At 43.8% G+C, this 13921-nt stretch overlaps 1 protein-coding gene across 1 annotated transcript; it reads left to right on the top strand.

The window, feature by feature from the left end:
- Positions 1 to 281: 281 nt before the first annotated feature.
- On the top strand, positions 282 to 12337 carry FBXO3 (F-box protein 3; the record flags this gene model as incomplete). The annotated part of the gene is made up of 10 exons (XM_010140471.1): positions 282 to 371; positions 1441 to 1604; positions 1960 to 2074; positions 4847 to 5051; positions 5799 to 5844; positions 8622 to 8706; positions 9519 to 9641; positions 10079 to 10194; positions 10576 to 10766; positions 12212 to 12337. Coding segments are annotated over 10 exons (1261 nt in total), but the record flags the coding sequence as incomplete, so codon positions are not given.
- Between the last annotated feature and the right edge of the window lie 1584 nt (positions 12338 to 13921).

The raw sequence follows: 13921 nt of genomic DNA, 5'->3' as shown, positions 1-13921 counted from the left end.
AGACAGTGTTTACCATGGCATAGGTCTCCAGGATGACCCGCTCTACAAAATTACTTCATTGCTGACAGTACTCCAAGTGTGTAGAAAAGTAGTTCACAACTTACACAGCTGCAGCGAAGACTTTGAACCGTTGTAAGCACACGTCTAAAACATACAGCTAACTAACTTCCAAACTCTGTATTTAACTCATGAGAACGCAACGTGGAATGTACTGGTCGGGATTTATCCATGTTTGTTTTGCTACTCTTTTGCGATCAAATTTATTGATTTTATATTTATAGTTGCTGCTATTTAAGTCGAAGATTAAATCAGCTGTCAAGCCACGATCCGTTGTGGAAGAGACACTGCAAGAAATACTGGCTTATTTCCGAGTAAGTGTGGTTGGATGAAGCCTTTTTTCCAGTGCTGTCTGTTTACGTCCTCGTCACTTTTAGTAACTTTAAGACCGAATTGGTGTTCGCCAGCTTCTCACCTTCAAATGACGAAAGGTTAGAGGTATAAAAAATGTTAACTTCCTGAAAAAGCTTCATGAATATGCGAGCATTAAAAAGTTTTGTGATGAGTAGAGAAGGGGTGCCCTGTTAATGCCTGGGCTGAAAGCTCTAGCTTGACCTTATTGGACACCAGATATTCTAGGGAGGAAAGGAATATTCTGAGTGCTGCCCAGGTTAAACTTCATCTGCTTTTTTTCTGCCAACTCTTCTTCAAGAAGTAAAATTCTCCTCTGATTTTAGAGCTTAAATGATGATGTGAAGACTTCTTAATTGTTACATTTTTATTTAGGTGTGTGAAGCTGTACTAAATCTTTTAGATTGAGCATGCTGGCTGGAGTTTGAGGAGCTGGAATATATCCTAACACAAAGATGCAAGGGCTGCTACAGTTTGGAGGCAAGCATCCTTTGTCAGATGTTAGTCAGCACTTTTTTGGCAGCTGGCTCCCATCGCCTGCTGTTGTGCCTGTGAGGAGACCTGAATATGCAGTAATTCCTTCAGACACTGACTTGCCAGATCAGCGCACAGAGTTTCCATTTAACTCCCTGGTTTGCCCCTTAATCCTTCTCCTTGGGTAGATAAAGCAGTTTGCGACTAATACAGTAGATCAAAAAATGTGGGGTTGTTTTAAGACCTTCTCTGCAGATGTGTGAGATGTGATGTGAGTTGCTAGTCACCAGTTCTATTTAGACAGCACTCGGTTTAAAGCAATACTGGTTCTGAATTTTCCCCTGATATTAAATAACCAAAATGTTTCCTAATTATTTTCCAACTTGCTGTTGAATAGATGCTGGAATGAATTCTTTGTGTAGATTCACGTGGCTCAGAGTGTTCCTGGCTTCGTGTTGTGCATACTGTTTCTGCCAAAGAACAAATACTCACTTCCGGGGTTTAGACATCGAGCTTCTTAGGCTGGTTTTTGAACTTATTTTCTTAATTTTCACTTAGAGAGGAAAAAAGTCAACGCAATCAGAGCTGGAAAGCCATCTTCATCAGTACCTACTGTGACCTCGGAAGATATATCCGGTACTATGCTACACTGAAAAAAGCCTGGGATGACCTAGAGAAATACTTAGGGCAGCGCTGTCCTCGGATGATTGGCTCTTTGAAAGGTACGGTGGGTACCTGCTTTCTCTAGTAGGTTGGCTGATGTGACATGGTCACGCTAAGGTGGCCGGGGCTACTAAAAATTCTCTTTGGCCCTTGAAAACATGCTGTTATGTCCAGAATGTAGCTAGTTTTTGCCTTGCTTTTAGCCACGCAGCTCTGATGAAATGATGTGAAATAAGAACTTTTAAGAACTTTAAAGGAGAGATCTTAACACAAGCTCCCTTAGTCGGGAACAGCTTACTGGGCACTTGGGGCAGAGTAGTGAAGCAGCATTATATCTGAGTTTCATTGGAGCAGCAGTTCTTGATTTCCCTGTCCAAATCTGCCACTTACCACTCTGTTTCTTTTTGTACCCAGAGAGTGTGCGGGAGGAAGATCTAGATGCTGTGGAAGCACAGATAGGCTGCAAACTCCCTGATGATTATCGGTGTTCATTTCGTATTCATAACGGACAGAAGCTGGTTGTTCCTGGGTAAGGAGCGAAAACAACGTACCAAGTTATTAATTCCTCTTGTATTTCTTGGATGGTTTATTTATTAGAAAGACAAACTGTCTGCTGAACGGGATAAATGAAGCATTTAAATGTGTTGTAACCGAGTGACTGCTTGTCTTCTGGGATTGGCTCTTTCTAGTCTCCGAAGTAGTTGAAAGTGCAGTGTAGATTTCTAATGGCTCGGATTACTCTGCACTTCAGTCCTTTTTCCTAGTGAGAACCCTTTTTTTTGTAGTTGTTACAATAACCAAAATGCCCAGCTGTTAGACTGCTAACGATACTGCTGCGTGTTGCTCCCCTAAAGTTTTGCTTTGTATTACATAAGTCAGTTGGCCTTTTGCACTCTCCAGGCTTCATTATTCAATAACTTTTTTCTTTCAAATCGTTAGGGAATAACTTTCAAACCAAGTTGTCCTTTTAAATAGAATCAAAATGTCAGTTCTGCAAATTAAGTTTTCTCTGTAGATTTGATGGTGATTTCAGCAATTAAATACTCCTTTTACATTAAGGTTAGAAGACGAATGCCCCTCCAGGACTCCTGTTCTTGGCAGGCCCTAGCCGCCCCGTGCCCGGGTCTGTGATGTCCGGAGGTAGAGCAGCAACTCTTTCACAGGCACCCCCTTGCCGTGGGGAAGGAGCTTGCATGCCCACGTGAGGTTGAGAGCTGTGCTGGTGGTGGCATGTGCCTCCGGGGGGGTCTCCCAGGCCAGACAGGTCTCAACTGAAGGGTCAGACAAAGCGTGTCCACGGGCAGGATGGGCTCACTAGCCTTCGGGCAGCCATCCTAGGAGAAGGACAACTCTGACCCCAAACCCAGGCAGATGGAGCTCGTTTAGCCCTGTAAGGCATCCATCATCTAAGAGAAGGACACTCTAACCAAACCTATGACCCGAGGACTTCGCTGTCACTGTCCAAGCTTGCTAGGCCCTGGCAGATGAACCTCAGGTGTAAAGGGTGGGGCTGGTTCCGCGCACGCTGCACCTCACCTAAAAAACCCACTGCGCAGCCCTGAAGGGTGCACTCATCGCTTGCAGTGAGCGTGGGAAAAGCCCTTCCCAGATCTTCGTTCATGAAGCCAAGCCATGATGATGATGATGATAAGATGAATGACCAAACATAGTTTCCTATCTGCCAGCTATAGAAAAACTTTACAGCCCAGCACTTGATGAATTGCTGCAAACGTTGTCAAAAGATGGAAAACTGATGTCTGTAGGGAGCAACGCATTCAATTTGCTCTACCAGAAACTTCACGAGTAAAGAAGGAGCAGCTTTCTCCAATTCTAGCATTGTCTGTGCAGAAGAGATATGGGAAACAGCTTTATGCAGCCATAAGACAACTTCTAGTTCTGTTGCTTCTTCAGGAGAGACTTTTTTTAAGAGCAGATACATGTCCTAGTGCTGTAGACTTCAAATGGAGCTCTGCACCTTGTGTGCTTCCTGCTCTTCCTGCTGCTTTTCCACTGCCACGAAGCTTCCACTGTGATGATGTGCCTGTGGAACGGTTGCAGGAGCAGACGTATGCCTTTGGGCATGCCTTGGAGCTTGAACAACTGCCTGTAGGCTCTGGTCCAGTGCTAGGCCCTCAAAGAGAAAGCCTGAGCCTTACACACTGTTTGACAAGCCTTGGTAGAGCACTGACTGGTGGACTCTGACATATGGAACCACTCTGAGTGTGGAAGGCATGGTCTTGCTGCTGGGGACGGGCTTGCTTTCTTGGAGGAGATGAGTGCTGGAGAGATCAGGTGTAGGTAGTGGAAGTCTGTGCAGCAAGTTGTGGGATTTTAGATCAGAAGTGGAGGATATTTGGGACTGGCTGTCGTCACTAGATGCTTCAGGTTTCTGTGTTTACATGTTAGCATTGCTTTTTAAACTGTGCAACGTGCTAATTCCGGGCAAAACTTTGTAAGGAGAAAGAGGAATGGAACATGTTGCCCAAGATGGGAAGCAGCTTATATCATACTGACATGTGGCAGCTTGTGCCTGAGTCACTGCTTTCATAACACCAGTAAAAGCATAGCACCTGCAAGAGTTTACATCGGAGAACATCAGGGAAAGGCAAATTACAAGGGAGAATGGGTGGGGAGGTGAACTTTACAGGTTTGTGTCCTCCTCGTACTGCTGAGTGCACTGCTGTAGTCTGTGCCCTTGTAACTGGTTAATTTGATTGTTACCTCTTCTTCCCGTTCTTCCATTATCAGCCTCTTTATTAGAGTGAGTGGAGGTTGCTTGGGTTTTTTATTTTCACCCTAGCTCTCATCTAGCCCAACACGCATATCAACATTAGGTTCCAATGCTCCCCTCCATTCCTATCTGTTCCATGTTTCAGAGTAGCAGTACCTTTTTACAAATGTGTGTATTCTTACGTATAGAGAGGCTGCTGTTGCTGTCTTTAGCGTCGCTTCCTTACTGTCCAAAACAAACAAATAAAACATCCCATTCAAAAAGCTAGAGGAAAAAATCAGACAATTGATGGTCTTGCCATGTCATGCTGGTGATGCCTCATTCTTTCCTTGTATCTCTGTTTACTTCTGTCTGTGTGCCTTTGTTTTTATACTGAGATTATAATCTCTCTGAGAGAGTTATTGTTTGGTTATTGTTTATGATGTTTACTCTGATATTAGACCTGGACTTCATCTAAGTCTGATGCCTCTAGAGCATGGATAGAATCAGTGCTTAGAAAAGATGTAAAGCTTTCTTTGCCTTGTGCGTGATACCTTCTGTTTATCTTTTCTTTCTTTGTTGTCTGTCAAGTTTGATGGGAAGCATGGCACTGTCGAACCACTACCGCTCCGAAGACTTGCTGGACATCGACACGGCGGCTGGAGGTTTTCAGCAGAGGCTGGGGCTGAAGCAATGCCTCCCTCTCACGTTTTGCATTCATACCGGCCTGAGTCAATACATGGCCCTGGAGAGTGTGGAGGGACGAAATAAATACGAGATCTTCTATCAATGTCCAGTAAGGAAGATAGGTTTATACTTGTAAATGTACTTACCTAATGATTGATGGTGTCCCTTGGCATGTTATCAGACACCTGAGATATTTTACATAGCAGAAAGTGAATACTAGGAGATCATATTCCTTTGTTACTTGCCCCTGAGTTGCCACCTGGTTTTCATCAAAGCCCAGAGGTGGAATGGTTAGAGAAAGACATTTCCATGAAGTTGTTAATGGCTGTAGCCATTTCTATAGGTTTATGATGGTGGACAACGTTCATCCTTATTAATTTAATTTGTTCAAACTGTGACAGGTATGTACTCTTGTCCTTGTTTCTGTAAGGAAGAAAAGCTTCTCCATTATGGAAGATCAGCATCTGTATCTATCTCCTCCTCAAGCAGAGGGATTAGGCCGATCATCTCCAGAGGTCTCTTCCAGCCTCAGCTGTTCTGTGCTTCTGTTCTAAGGCAGTATTTTTGGGGACCTTGTTTTCTTGAGTGATGCATTAAATCTGATTTCATATGCATGAGTCTTAGCAGAATGTTCAAGTTGTATATTCAGTGATCACATGAGCACCCATGGGGACAGGCATGTGTATTTTATATGTTTTAATATCTGACTGGGAGTATAATGAGATATTAAGCAGCTGAATTTTAGGTTAGTGAATATAGGGAAAGTGTTCCCTATGTTATATTCCAGTGTTGAATTTTAACCTTGGAAGTCTAACACTTTCCTTCTAATGCACCCATAACCTGCTTTCCCTTTTAGGACCAAATGGCTCGCAACCCATCTGCTATTGACATGTTCATTACAGGTAACACTTTGTCTAAGCTATTCTGGAAGATATTTCAATTGTGCTGTTCAGAAAACGTGTGTCAGTATGGCTTGAACAAAGCAACCTGTCTGACGAGATGAGCCAAACCTTTAAGTGAGCCCTCATGGGGTGATGTAAGCAGCTGCTAAATACAACACCCAAGTGGACAGAAAGATTGTTTTGTTTTCCTCAGTAGTTTTTGCAACCATGCTAGAAGTCGAAAATATTTTGTGTCCTTTAATGAAATCTAATTAACTGTAAACTTCAGCTGCAGAAGAAAACCTTGCTGGATTTTAGATTTGCTGATTGCTTTGTTCAAAGGATAAAGGAGGGAAGAGTACAACTGTGTAACGGTTGTTTGGTTCTGTAGTAACCTGCTGTGATCATCTGTCTGACATGTACATGACAGGAATGGTGTTTTGATTATTTCTTTTTGTTAATCCACTGGAATATGGTAATTTTGGCTGTGTCTAAATTAATTCCTTTCAGTGAGAAAGCACGTGTGTAATGAATGGCATCAAAATAGTTAAAGTTAGCCTTACACATTTCTTAGAATGTATGTGTTAATATATCCTAATTTTCCCCAGCAGAAAAGGACCTGGAGGTGTTGGTCGCCAGTGGCCAAATATGAGCCAGCAGTGTGCCCAAGTGGCCAAGAAGGCCAACAGCACCCTGGCTTGTATCAGCATTGGTGTGGTCAGCAGGAGTAAGGGAGTGATTGTCCCCCTGTACTGGGGGCACTGGTGAGGCCGCACCTCAAATTCTGGGTTCAGTTTGGGCCCCTCACTCCGAGAAGGACATTGAGGGGCTGGAGCGTGTCCAGAGAAGGGCAACGGAGCTGGAGCAGGGTCTGGAGCACAATGTGCTGAGGAACAGCTGAGGGACCTGGGGGTGTTTAGCCTGGAGAGAAGGAAACTCAGGGGAGACCTTCTGGGTCTGATAACTCCCTGACAGGAGAGTGGAGCGAGGGGGGAGTCGGTCTCTTCTCCCCAGGAACAAGCAACAGGACGAGAGGAACCGGCCTTCAGTTGTTCCAGGGGAGGTTGAAGTTGGCCCTGAGGAACAAGCTCTTCCCCACTGGGGTTGTGCAGGGCTGACGCAGGCTGCCCAGGGCAGTGGTGGAGTCCCCATCCCTGGAGGGGTTTCCCAGCCGTGTGGAGGTGCTGCTGAGGGACAGGGGTCAGTGGGGACCTGGCAGTGCTGGGGGAACGCTGGGACTGGAGGAGCTGAAAGGACTTTTCCAAACAAAACGATTACGTCATCCTGTAATATTACAGTTGGGAAACCACATTAGGCAACGCTCTACCATTGCTGGTTTGGGTTGAAATAGTCAAGTTCTTAACCTCCCTGTTTTTAGTAAACCTTTCTAGGTTCCAGCTGATTGTGTGAACTGATTTCAATGTGAAGTAGCCAGCCTGACATCTGCTTTTCACAGAGGTCTTATTGCAGATAGCACCATGCGCTTTAGAACCATCGTAGGAAAGATACAGCAAAAGCTCAGGAGCTTGGTTACTTGCTTCTCTCCTGAAGATGATGTACTACTTTAATGGACTGTAATACTCTGGGCATCGGTATTGCTGCTCAAGGTAGCTGCTTTTCTGGAATTGAGGTGATCTAACGTCATATTTAAATGTATTCCACTTGGCTGAAAGGGTTAATCTTGGCTTCTCGCAGGGCGGAGGAAAAGTTTCACACACAGCATTTATCTTGTCGTTTTGAGGGTGGCAGCGTAAGTTGATCCGCTCTCCATTCGGAGTTACTTTATACAAGGTTTGCGTTTTGTGGCTTAGTGGTAGAAAGGAGGATAATAAACCTGGAGTTCCTTCAACTTGCAGGAGGCCAAAGGACAGTACACAGAGCTTGTGCTCAAAGGAGGAGTGGGAAATACCCTTAATCTAACAGGGGTGGTAGTACTTGATAACGCAGCAGTGAGGCGACGATCATCATTTTTTAGTATTTCAGCTTAAATCCCGTTTGGTGTCAGTAGTTTTGACAGATAGTTGAAGAACTCTGTGCTTTTCTGTCGAGCTCCGTGTTGTAATGCTTGGATGATTTATGGCTGAGAAATTCTTTTATGGAGAGCTGGTATGTCTTGTTCGAAACTTTCCTCTTTGTGAGCGAAACGTGACAGCTCGGCTCTCTGCTTGGAAGTCAAGCTGCTCCTCAGCAGGGGCTGTAGGAGTATGAGAAGCTCTTCTCAGACAATGGCTCTAAGTGCATGAAATCATAGGTTCTTCAAAGCCAGTCTCCTGGGTTTGTAGCACGAGTGCGGAGGATGCCTGTGACTTACCCTTGTTTTTAAGTTAAGGAGAGAGAAATTCTGCACCTTGCTAGTGTGTTTCTTAGAAACTCTACTCCTACAGAGATCTGGAGCCCATAAATGCTCCCGCAGGCGTGCATGCCTCTTGTAAGCACTATCACTGGAAACAGCTGTGCAAGCAGCACAGGCCGCTGCACTTGTTGCCTTTCCCAGTCACGGCAGAACAGCCATGAGCAGGAAACCAGACAATGAGAGGCGCCAGCATTTGAAGACCACGACCGAAATGTGAAATACTTGGCTAAGAGAGTCTTTGTTTGCTGTGGCATTTCTGGAGGGTGTGCCCTTAACTCTCGCTGGGTAGAATGGGCTGGAATATTGCCTGACTCATCGAAGGAAGTGAGAGCCTGTTAGGAAAATACTAAAAGCTTTAAACTGTTTCCTTGAAGTATGTATTGTGATGTGCTTAGTGGTGCATTTGCCTGTCCTTATGAATGCTCTTCTTCTTTGGCACGTCTAGGTACATCTTACCTGGAGTGGTTTACATCCTACGTAAACAAAGTTGTAACCGGGGGTTATCCTATCATCAGAGACCAGATTTTCAGGTATTGTGACTGGAATTTATAACTCACTGCAAGGTTTTGATGTTGTTTTTAGAGTGCTGACCTCTTTGCAAATAGTTCTGGGTATCTGATACAGAAGCTGATGGTGGAGAGAGAAGAAAGGTCGTGAAATTCACTGCAGATAAAGCTGTAAACCAGAATGCTGAAACCTTCGTTTTTATTAGCAAAAGCTTCAGAGTTTGTAACTTTGCATTAGCAGAATTTTGCATTATAACTGATCTGAAATTTAGTTAATGGCATATTTGTCCTGCTTGCTGTGAGTGCGCTGTTGCTGCAGGACTCTGAGTGATTAAAAAAGCAATTATTTCAGCAAACTGGTCTTTAAAATAACACTGTTGACTATGTAAATAAACGGGACCTGTCTGCTTTTTGAATCTTCATGTGCTTTTCATTTCTTCTAATTATAAACAGGAACCTTAATTCTGTCAAACAGATGCTGAAGAGTCAAGTTCCTGACCTGTAAATTGATTTGCTGCAGGAGTTGCTTGGTTTTTAAATAGCGTAACAACACATCTTTATTAAACAAGTCTGCATTGACTTCAGATCAAATTAAACACCCAGCATAATACAGGCATTAATGGAGGTACAGAGAGTTCCGTAGTTTAGGTGATGGTCAAGTCTACACCATGAAGACACTGTGTCCGTCCGTTATTCACCTGCCAAATGACAAGTTAAGAATTACTCTTAACCTGGCACCACAGTGCTGTTACTAGTAATGAATTAATCACTTTGTGTTTAGCTTTCTGTATTGACCATACGGAGCTACGGCAGAATTACTGTCCTCCTTTCTGCAGGTATGTGCATGATAAAGATTGTGTGGCTACCACAGGAGATATTACTGTTTCTGTGTCCACATCTTTTCTACCCGAACTCAGTTCTGTACATCCACCGCATTATTTCTTCACTTACAGAATCAGGTAAAAACCGTAACTGAATTAAATCTTACAGTACAGGAAAGACCTGTGTGATGTTCAAAGCATCAGGTTCTGCAAATCTAAGCACAGTGTTCAAAGCCGTTCTAAAATGAATGGGATGTGCTCCACATGCTGTACTTAGTAATAAAAAAATACTAATCATTAAGTACCAGTCAAGTTGGTAATTGGTGAAGTACAGTGATGGGTGGGGGAGGAAGTTACGAGTAGCTCTTGTGGTTTAGAAAGGGGTAAATCACGGCAGATGTGAAGCAGGGGCATGGAGATGGCTCCCAACAACTGATTCAGTATATTTTACCCTTAGTTGTTGGAGGGCTTTTTTGCCCAGTCTGCTTGGAGAGCAATCCCAAGGATACTAAAGCATTTCTTATACGTGTATGAAAGCAGTTGCATAACCATGTAGCATGTCCTTTGGCTTCTAGAATTGAAATGTCCAAAGATGCTCTTCCTGAGAAGGCTTGTCAGCTGGACAGTCGGTACTGGAGAATAACAAATGCCAAAGGTGATGTAGAAGAAGTTCAGGGTCCTGGAGTAGTTGGTAAGTACCTTCAGTGAGTAAGACTGCTTTTAGGAACCCAGCAGAGAGAGCATTTGTGTATTTAAAGGACCTGTTTCAGAAGTTACATCATTAGCTGTTTGTGGTGACGGAGGGTGGTAGTCGTGCATCAAAAGCATTTTGTTGCTCTAAAGACAGAACCGATGGATACGCATCCCTTTCTTTCAAGTTGTTCTGAAGGGATGTCTGAACGTGTTGGCAGTTAAATGGTTCTCAGCAACTATTGATGTTAAAAAACCATCTGAAGAGCATTTATGCATCCACTGGAATATGAAATGATTTGCCTGAATGTGGTGTGGAGTGCAAGTGCTTCAGCCAACTGCTGAATCGTTGTTCTACCTCAGTCCTCACTTTTCCCAACAGGGGAGTTTCCCATTATCAGTCCGGGGAGAGTCTATGAATACACCAGCTGTACCACGTTTTCCACAACCTCTGGGTACATGGAGGGGTATTATACCTTCCATTGCCTCTACTACAAGGACAAATTCTTTAACGTCACAATTCCCAAATTTCACATGGTGTGTCCAACGTTCAAGGTGTCTACAGCACGAATGGTAAGTGGAGGTGCAGTTGTGCTAATCCTGGATAATTTTTTTTCTCTGACCTCCTGTTTTCCCAGAACACTTGGATTAATGTTACTAGGACAGTGTAACTGTGTGTTTAAACATCAGTGTCATGTTGTTTTTCAGTTTTGATGCTTTCCTTGAAAATTGCTTTTTCTTTCAGTACCATTTCTCAAAAAAATCTAAAGGTATCCCTTGGTCTGAGACTTTGGCAGTTTCCCACTATATGAATTCATTTCAGCTGCTGGAACGTTTATTGATCAGAAAACACTTCTGGAGCAAAAATTACAATACTGAGCACTATCCAGATTGATAAATCCAGACACAACACGCTCCAGTTGGGACTAAGTCTAGCAGCTGCAGTAACCTCTGTAGCAGTTTGCACGTGGGTAGAGCCACATGTCCTCCTTGCTTTGACATGTCACACAACCAGCTGAATTCAAGACCCTCAGCCCCAGCATTCGCAGGGTGCGGTACATGGGTCTTTCTCAAGTCCCCACCTCTGTCTGGTATCAGGGTCAAATTTGGTTGTGTCAGTAAGATCAGGGGCCCTGTGGGCCCTCAACAGAGGCAGAGTGTGACCGTTCTGTTGGCCTGTGTCTGAACACAGCTGCCCCTCCCATGCCTGCAGGCACGGGAACGTCTGTCTCTGTGTCTGTCTGTCCAGGGCCTATTTCAAAGTTCTTAATTTGCAAATCATTGAGATACTTAAGTTACTGTTAATTATGAAGTAGTTTTAGTTGGGAGATTGCAGGTGAAGCCCATAATTTCTCCCTTTGCTCTGGCTCGTTTAGTGAAGAATGCTTTATTTATTTTACCAGTAGCATCGCCATTATTTAGTGACCAATTCAGATAGAACTTGAAAGTTCTTGTGCAAGCACTGAGTCTTTCCCAGGGGCAGGCGACTGCGTGTCTGCTTCCTCACGTTTTCCGGGGGGTCTGAGACTCTCATCACCACAGCTCCAGCAGATGTCGTGCTTCAGCTGAAAATGGCACCTCTTAACCCTGCCTCCCATTTACAGGAGTTACAACCTCCTTCCCTTCAGCCGACTGTCAAAAGAACCTGCTTTTCTCTTTTGCTCAGCCTGTGTTAAAGGTAGTTATGACCCTTTGTTTTTCAGCTACTTTTATTGAAAGGGAACATAAGCCACCAAGAAAACTGGTTCAGCTGAGGTAGTGAATTGTAGCCTTGCATAGGTGTAGGTGTGAAATAATGAAGGTTAATGGATATTTACTGGGTTAAGGTCAAGTAGTTTGGCACAATGATCCCTACTGCAAATGAAACTTGGTCAGGAGTTGGATTTGGGACACGGCGCATCTTCTGCTTCTGCTTCAGTGATAATACAGGGTTCAGGTTTGTCTAGGCATTTGTTACTGCTATCTTCTAACCATGGGAATAGAGGATTTTAATGAAATCTGGGTGTGTTTCGTATCAGGAAACGAATCATAATGAATACGCAGTGGATGAAGACGAAGATTCCACAGACACTGACGAATACGAAGATCGACGCAGAGTGTTGGACATTCCAGCGCCCTCTGGACGCTGCCCACGCCACACCTGATGGGATTGCTGCTGGAGCAAAAGGAACTGTTTCAGAAGCTGAACTCTTTGGGGCTACTGCATAAGGATATCCCTGACAGTTGTACGTGAACTCTCCGTTGCACATCAGGGCAACTAGCATGAATGTTGGTGCCAGTTTGAATATTCCTCAGAGTATAACTTTTGGTTTTTTCCTTTGGAAATGGGGAGGGGGCTTGGGGGGGTGGGCAGAGGGAGGGAGGGCGAGGAAAAGAAAGGTGTTTTGGCTTTGTTCACTTTTTTTCCTGAAGTGCGAAACAGCTTGATAGTTGGAGAAGATCATATCTTACACTTTTAAACTATTGCCTATTTATGATCATGTTGCAGATTCGGTGTGGGGATTTGGTTTTATACAAGCATTTACAAGTAGCAATAGGCAAGACGGCAAAAGCAGGTGTGTACTCCTGTCCCTTCTCCAGAGTTTCTACTCTTGACAACAACTGCTGAGAACGAAACCCACCGTTCGGTCTGTGTGTCCCATTTGGGTGACATCAGGTGCTCTTACGCTCTTTTTTTATTGATGTAGAAGTACCAGAAAATTCTGGTCCTCAAACGCATAAATTAAGAATGAAGCTGGCCTTATTTTTAGACAATCTGTCTTTCGGCTTAGTTTTATGTGAAGTGACTCTGATTGGGTGATGCCTTTTGGAATGTACTGCACACACCGCTCGGTAGCCAAGAAATTTCTCAACGACTACAAAGGATGAATTTGTAAATACATTTTGAGTTTTTCTCTTTATACAATGTTTGCTGTTCCAACTTTGTCATAGGTGACAAGTTCATCTTGAACTGTATCATGTTTCCCTAAATCCTCTATGGATTTTTGTAACCACGCCTGAAAAAAATAAGAGGGGAAAAAAAGGAGCCTGACAACACCAGATGACGAGAAACTTTATATTTAAAGAAGTAACTGTTTGCTTTTTCACTTTTATTTTGTTTCCATTGTCATTAATAAAGAACTTAACTGCCTCCCTTGCTCTGTAGTGCTACGTGGGATTCGTCTTGCCAAGACTTGAGCAATGATTGTGTGACTAGTATTGCCCTAGTCAGCCCCTCTTTTTGACATCCAGAATGAGTCACTGCTGTGAGGAAAACTAGTACATGGTGGTTCCAGCTGGATGTTTCTGTGATGGACTAGTTACTGCAGCACGTGGATCTTCCACAGTGGTACAAGGAGAAAACCAAATGTTGGGTATGACGCCTAGGAAACATCTAGAGAAGCAAAATCTTAGTGTTGTCCCTCACGAGAATCTGAGCAGCAGCGTGAATTGCTGGAGAGGTTTAAAACGTTCCCATTTTCAGGATTCCTCGGTATTAACTGCAAGGGGAAAATGTACTGTTTGTGGTGAGATGCTTTTTCTTCACAGGAATTTAATCACCTGTTCAAAGGATCAGTGAAAAAAGGTATTTAGTGGAACTAGAACTTCCTGCAATGCCGTTGTGTGGTTTTTAAGGGCCAATGACTCCCTTGGCCGGAGGCTTGCTGGGTACATCACCAGGATCTGTATGTTCTAGTTAAGTGATACCAGCTACAGAAACACTCTTGGAGAGTTTTACTCCTCTCAGG

Source organism: Buceros rhinoceros, unplaced genomic scaffold (assembly GCF_000710305.1).
Source record: "Buceros rhinoceros silvestris isolate BGI_N320 unplaced genomic scaffold, ASM71030v1 scaffold45737, whole genome shotgun sequence".
NCBI lineage: Eukaryota > Metazoa > Chordata > Aves > Bucerotiformes > Bucerotidae > Buceros > Buceros rhinoceros.
The sequence above is the reverse complement of the archived record's forward strand: the minus strand, read 5'-3'. Positions and strand labels throughout refer to the sequence as shown.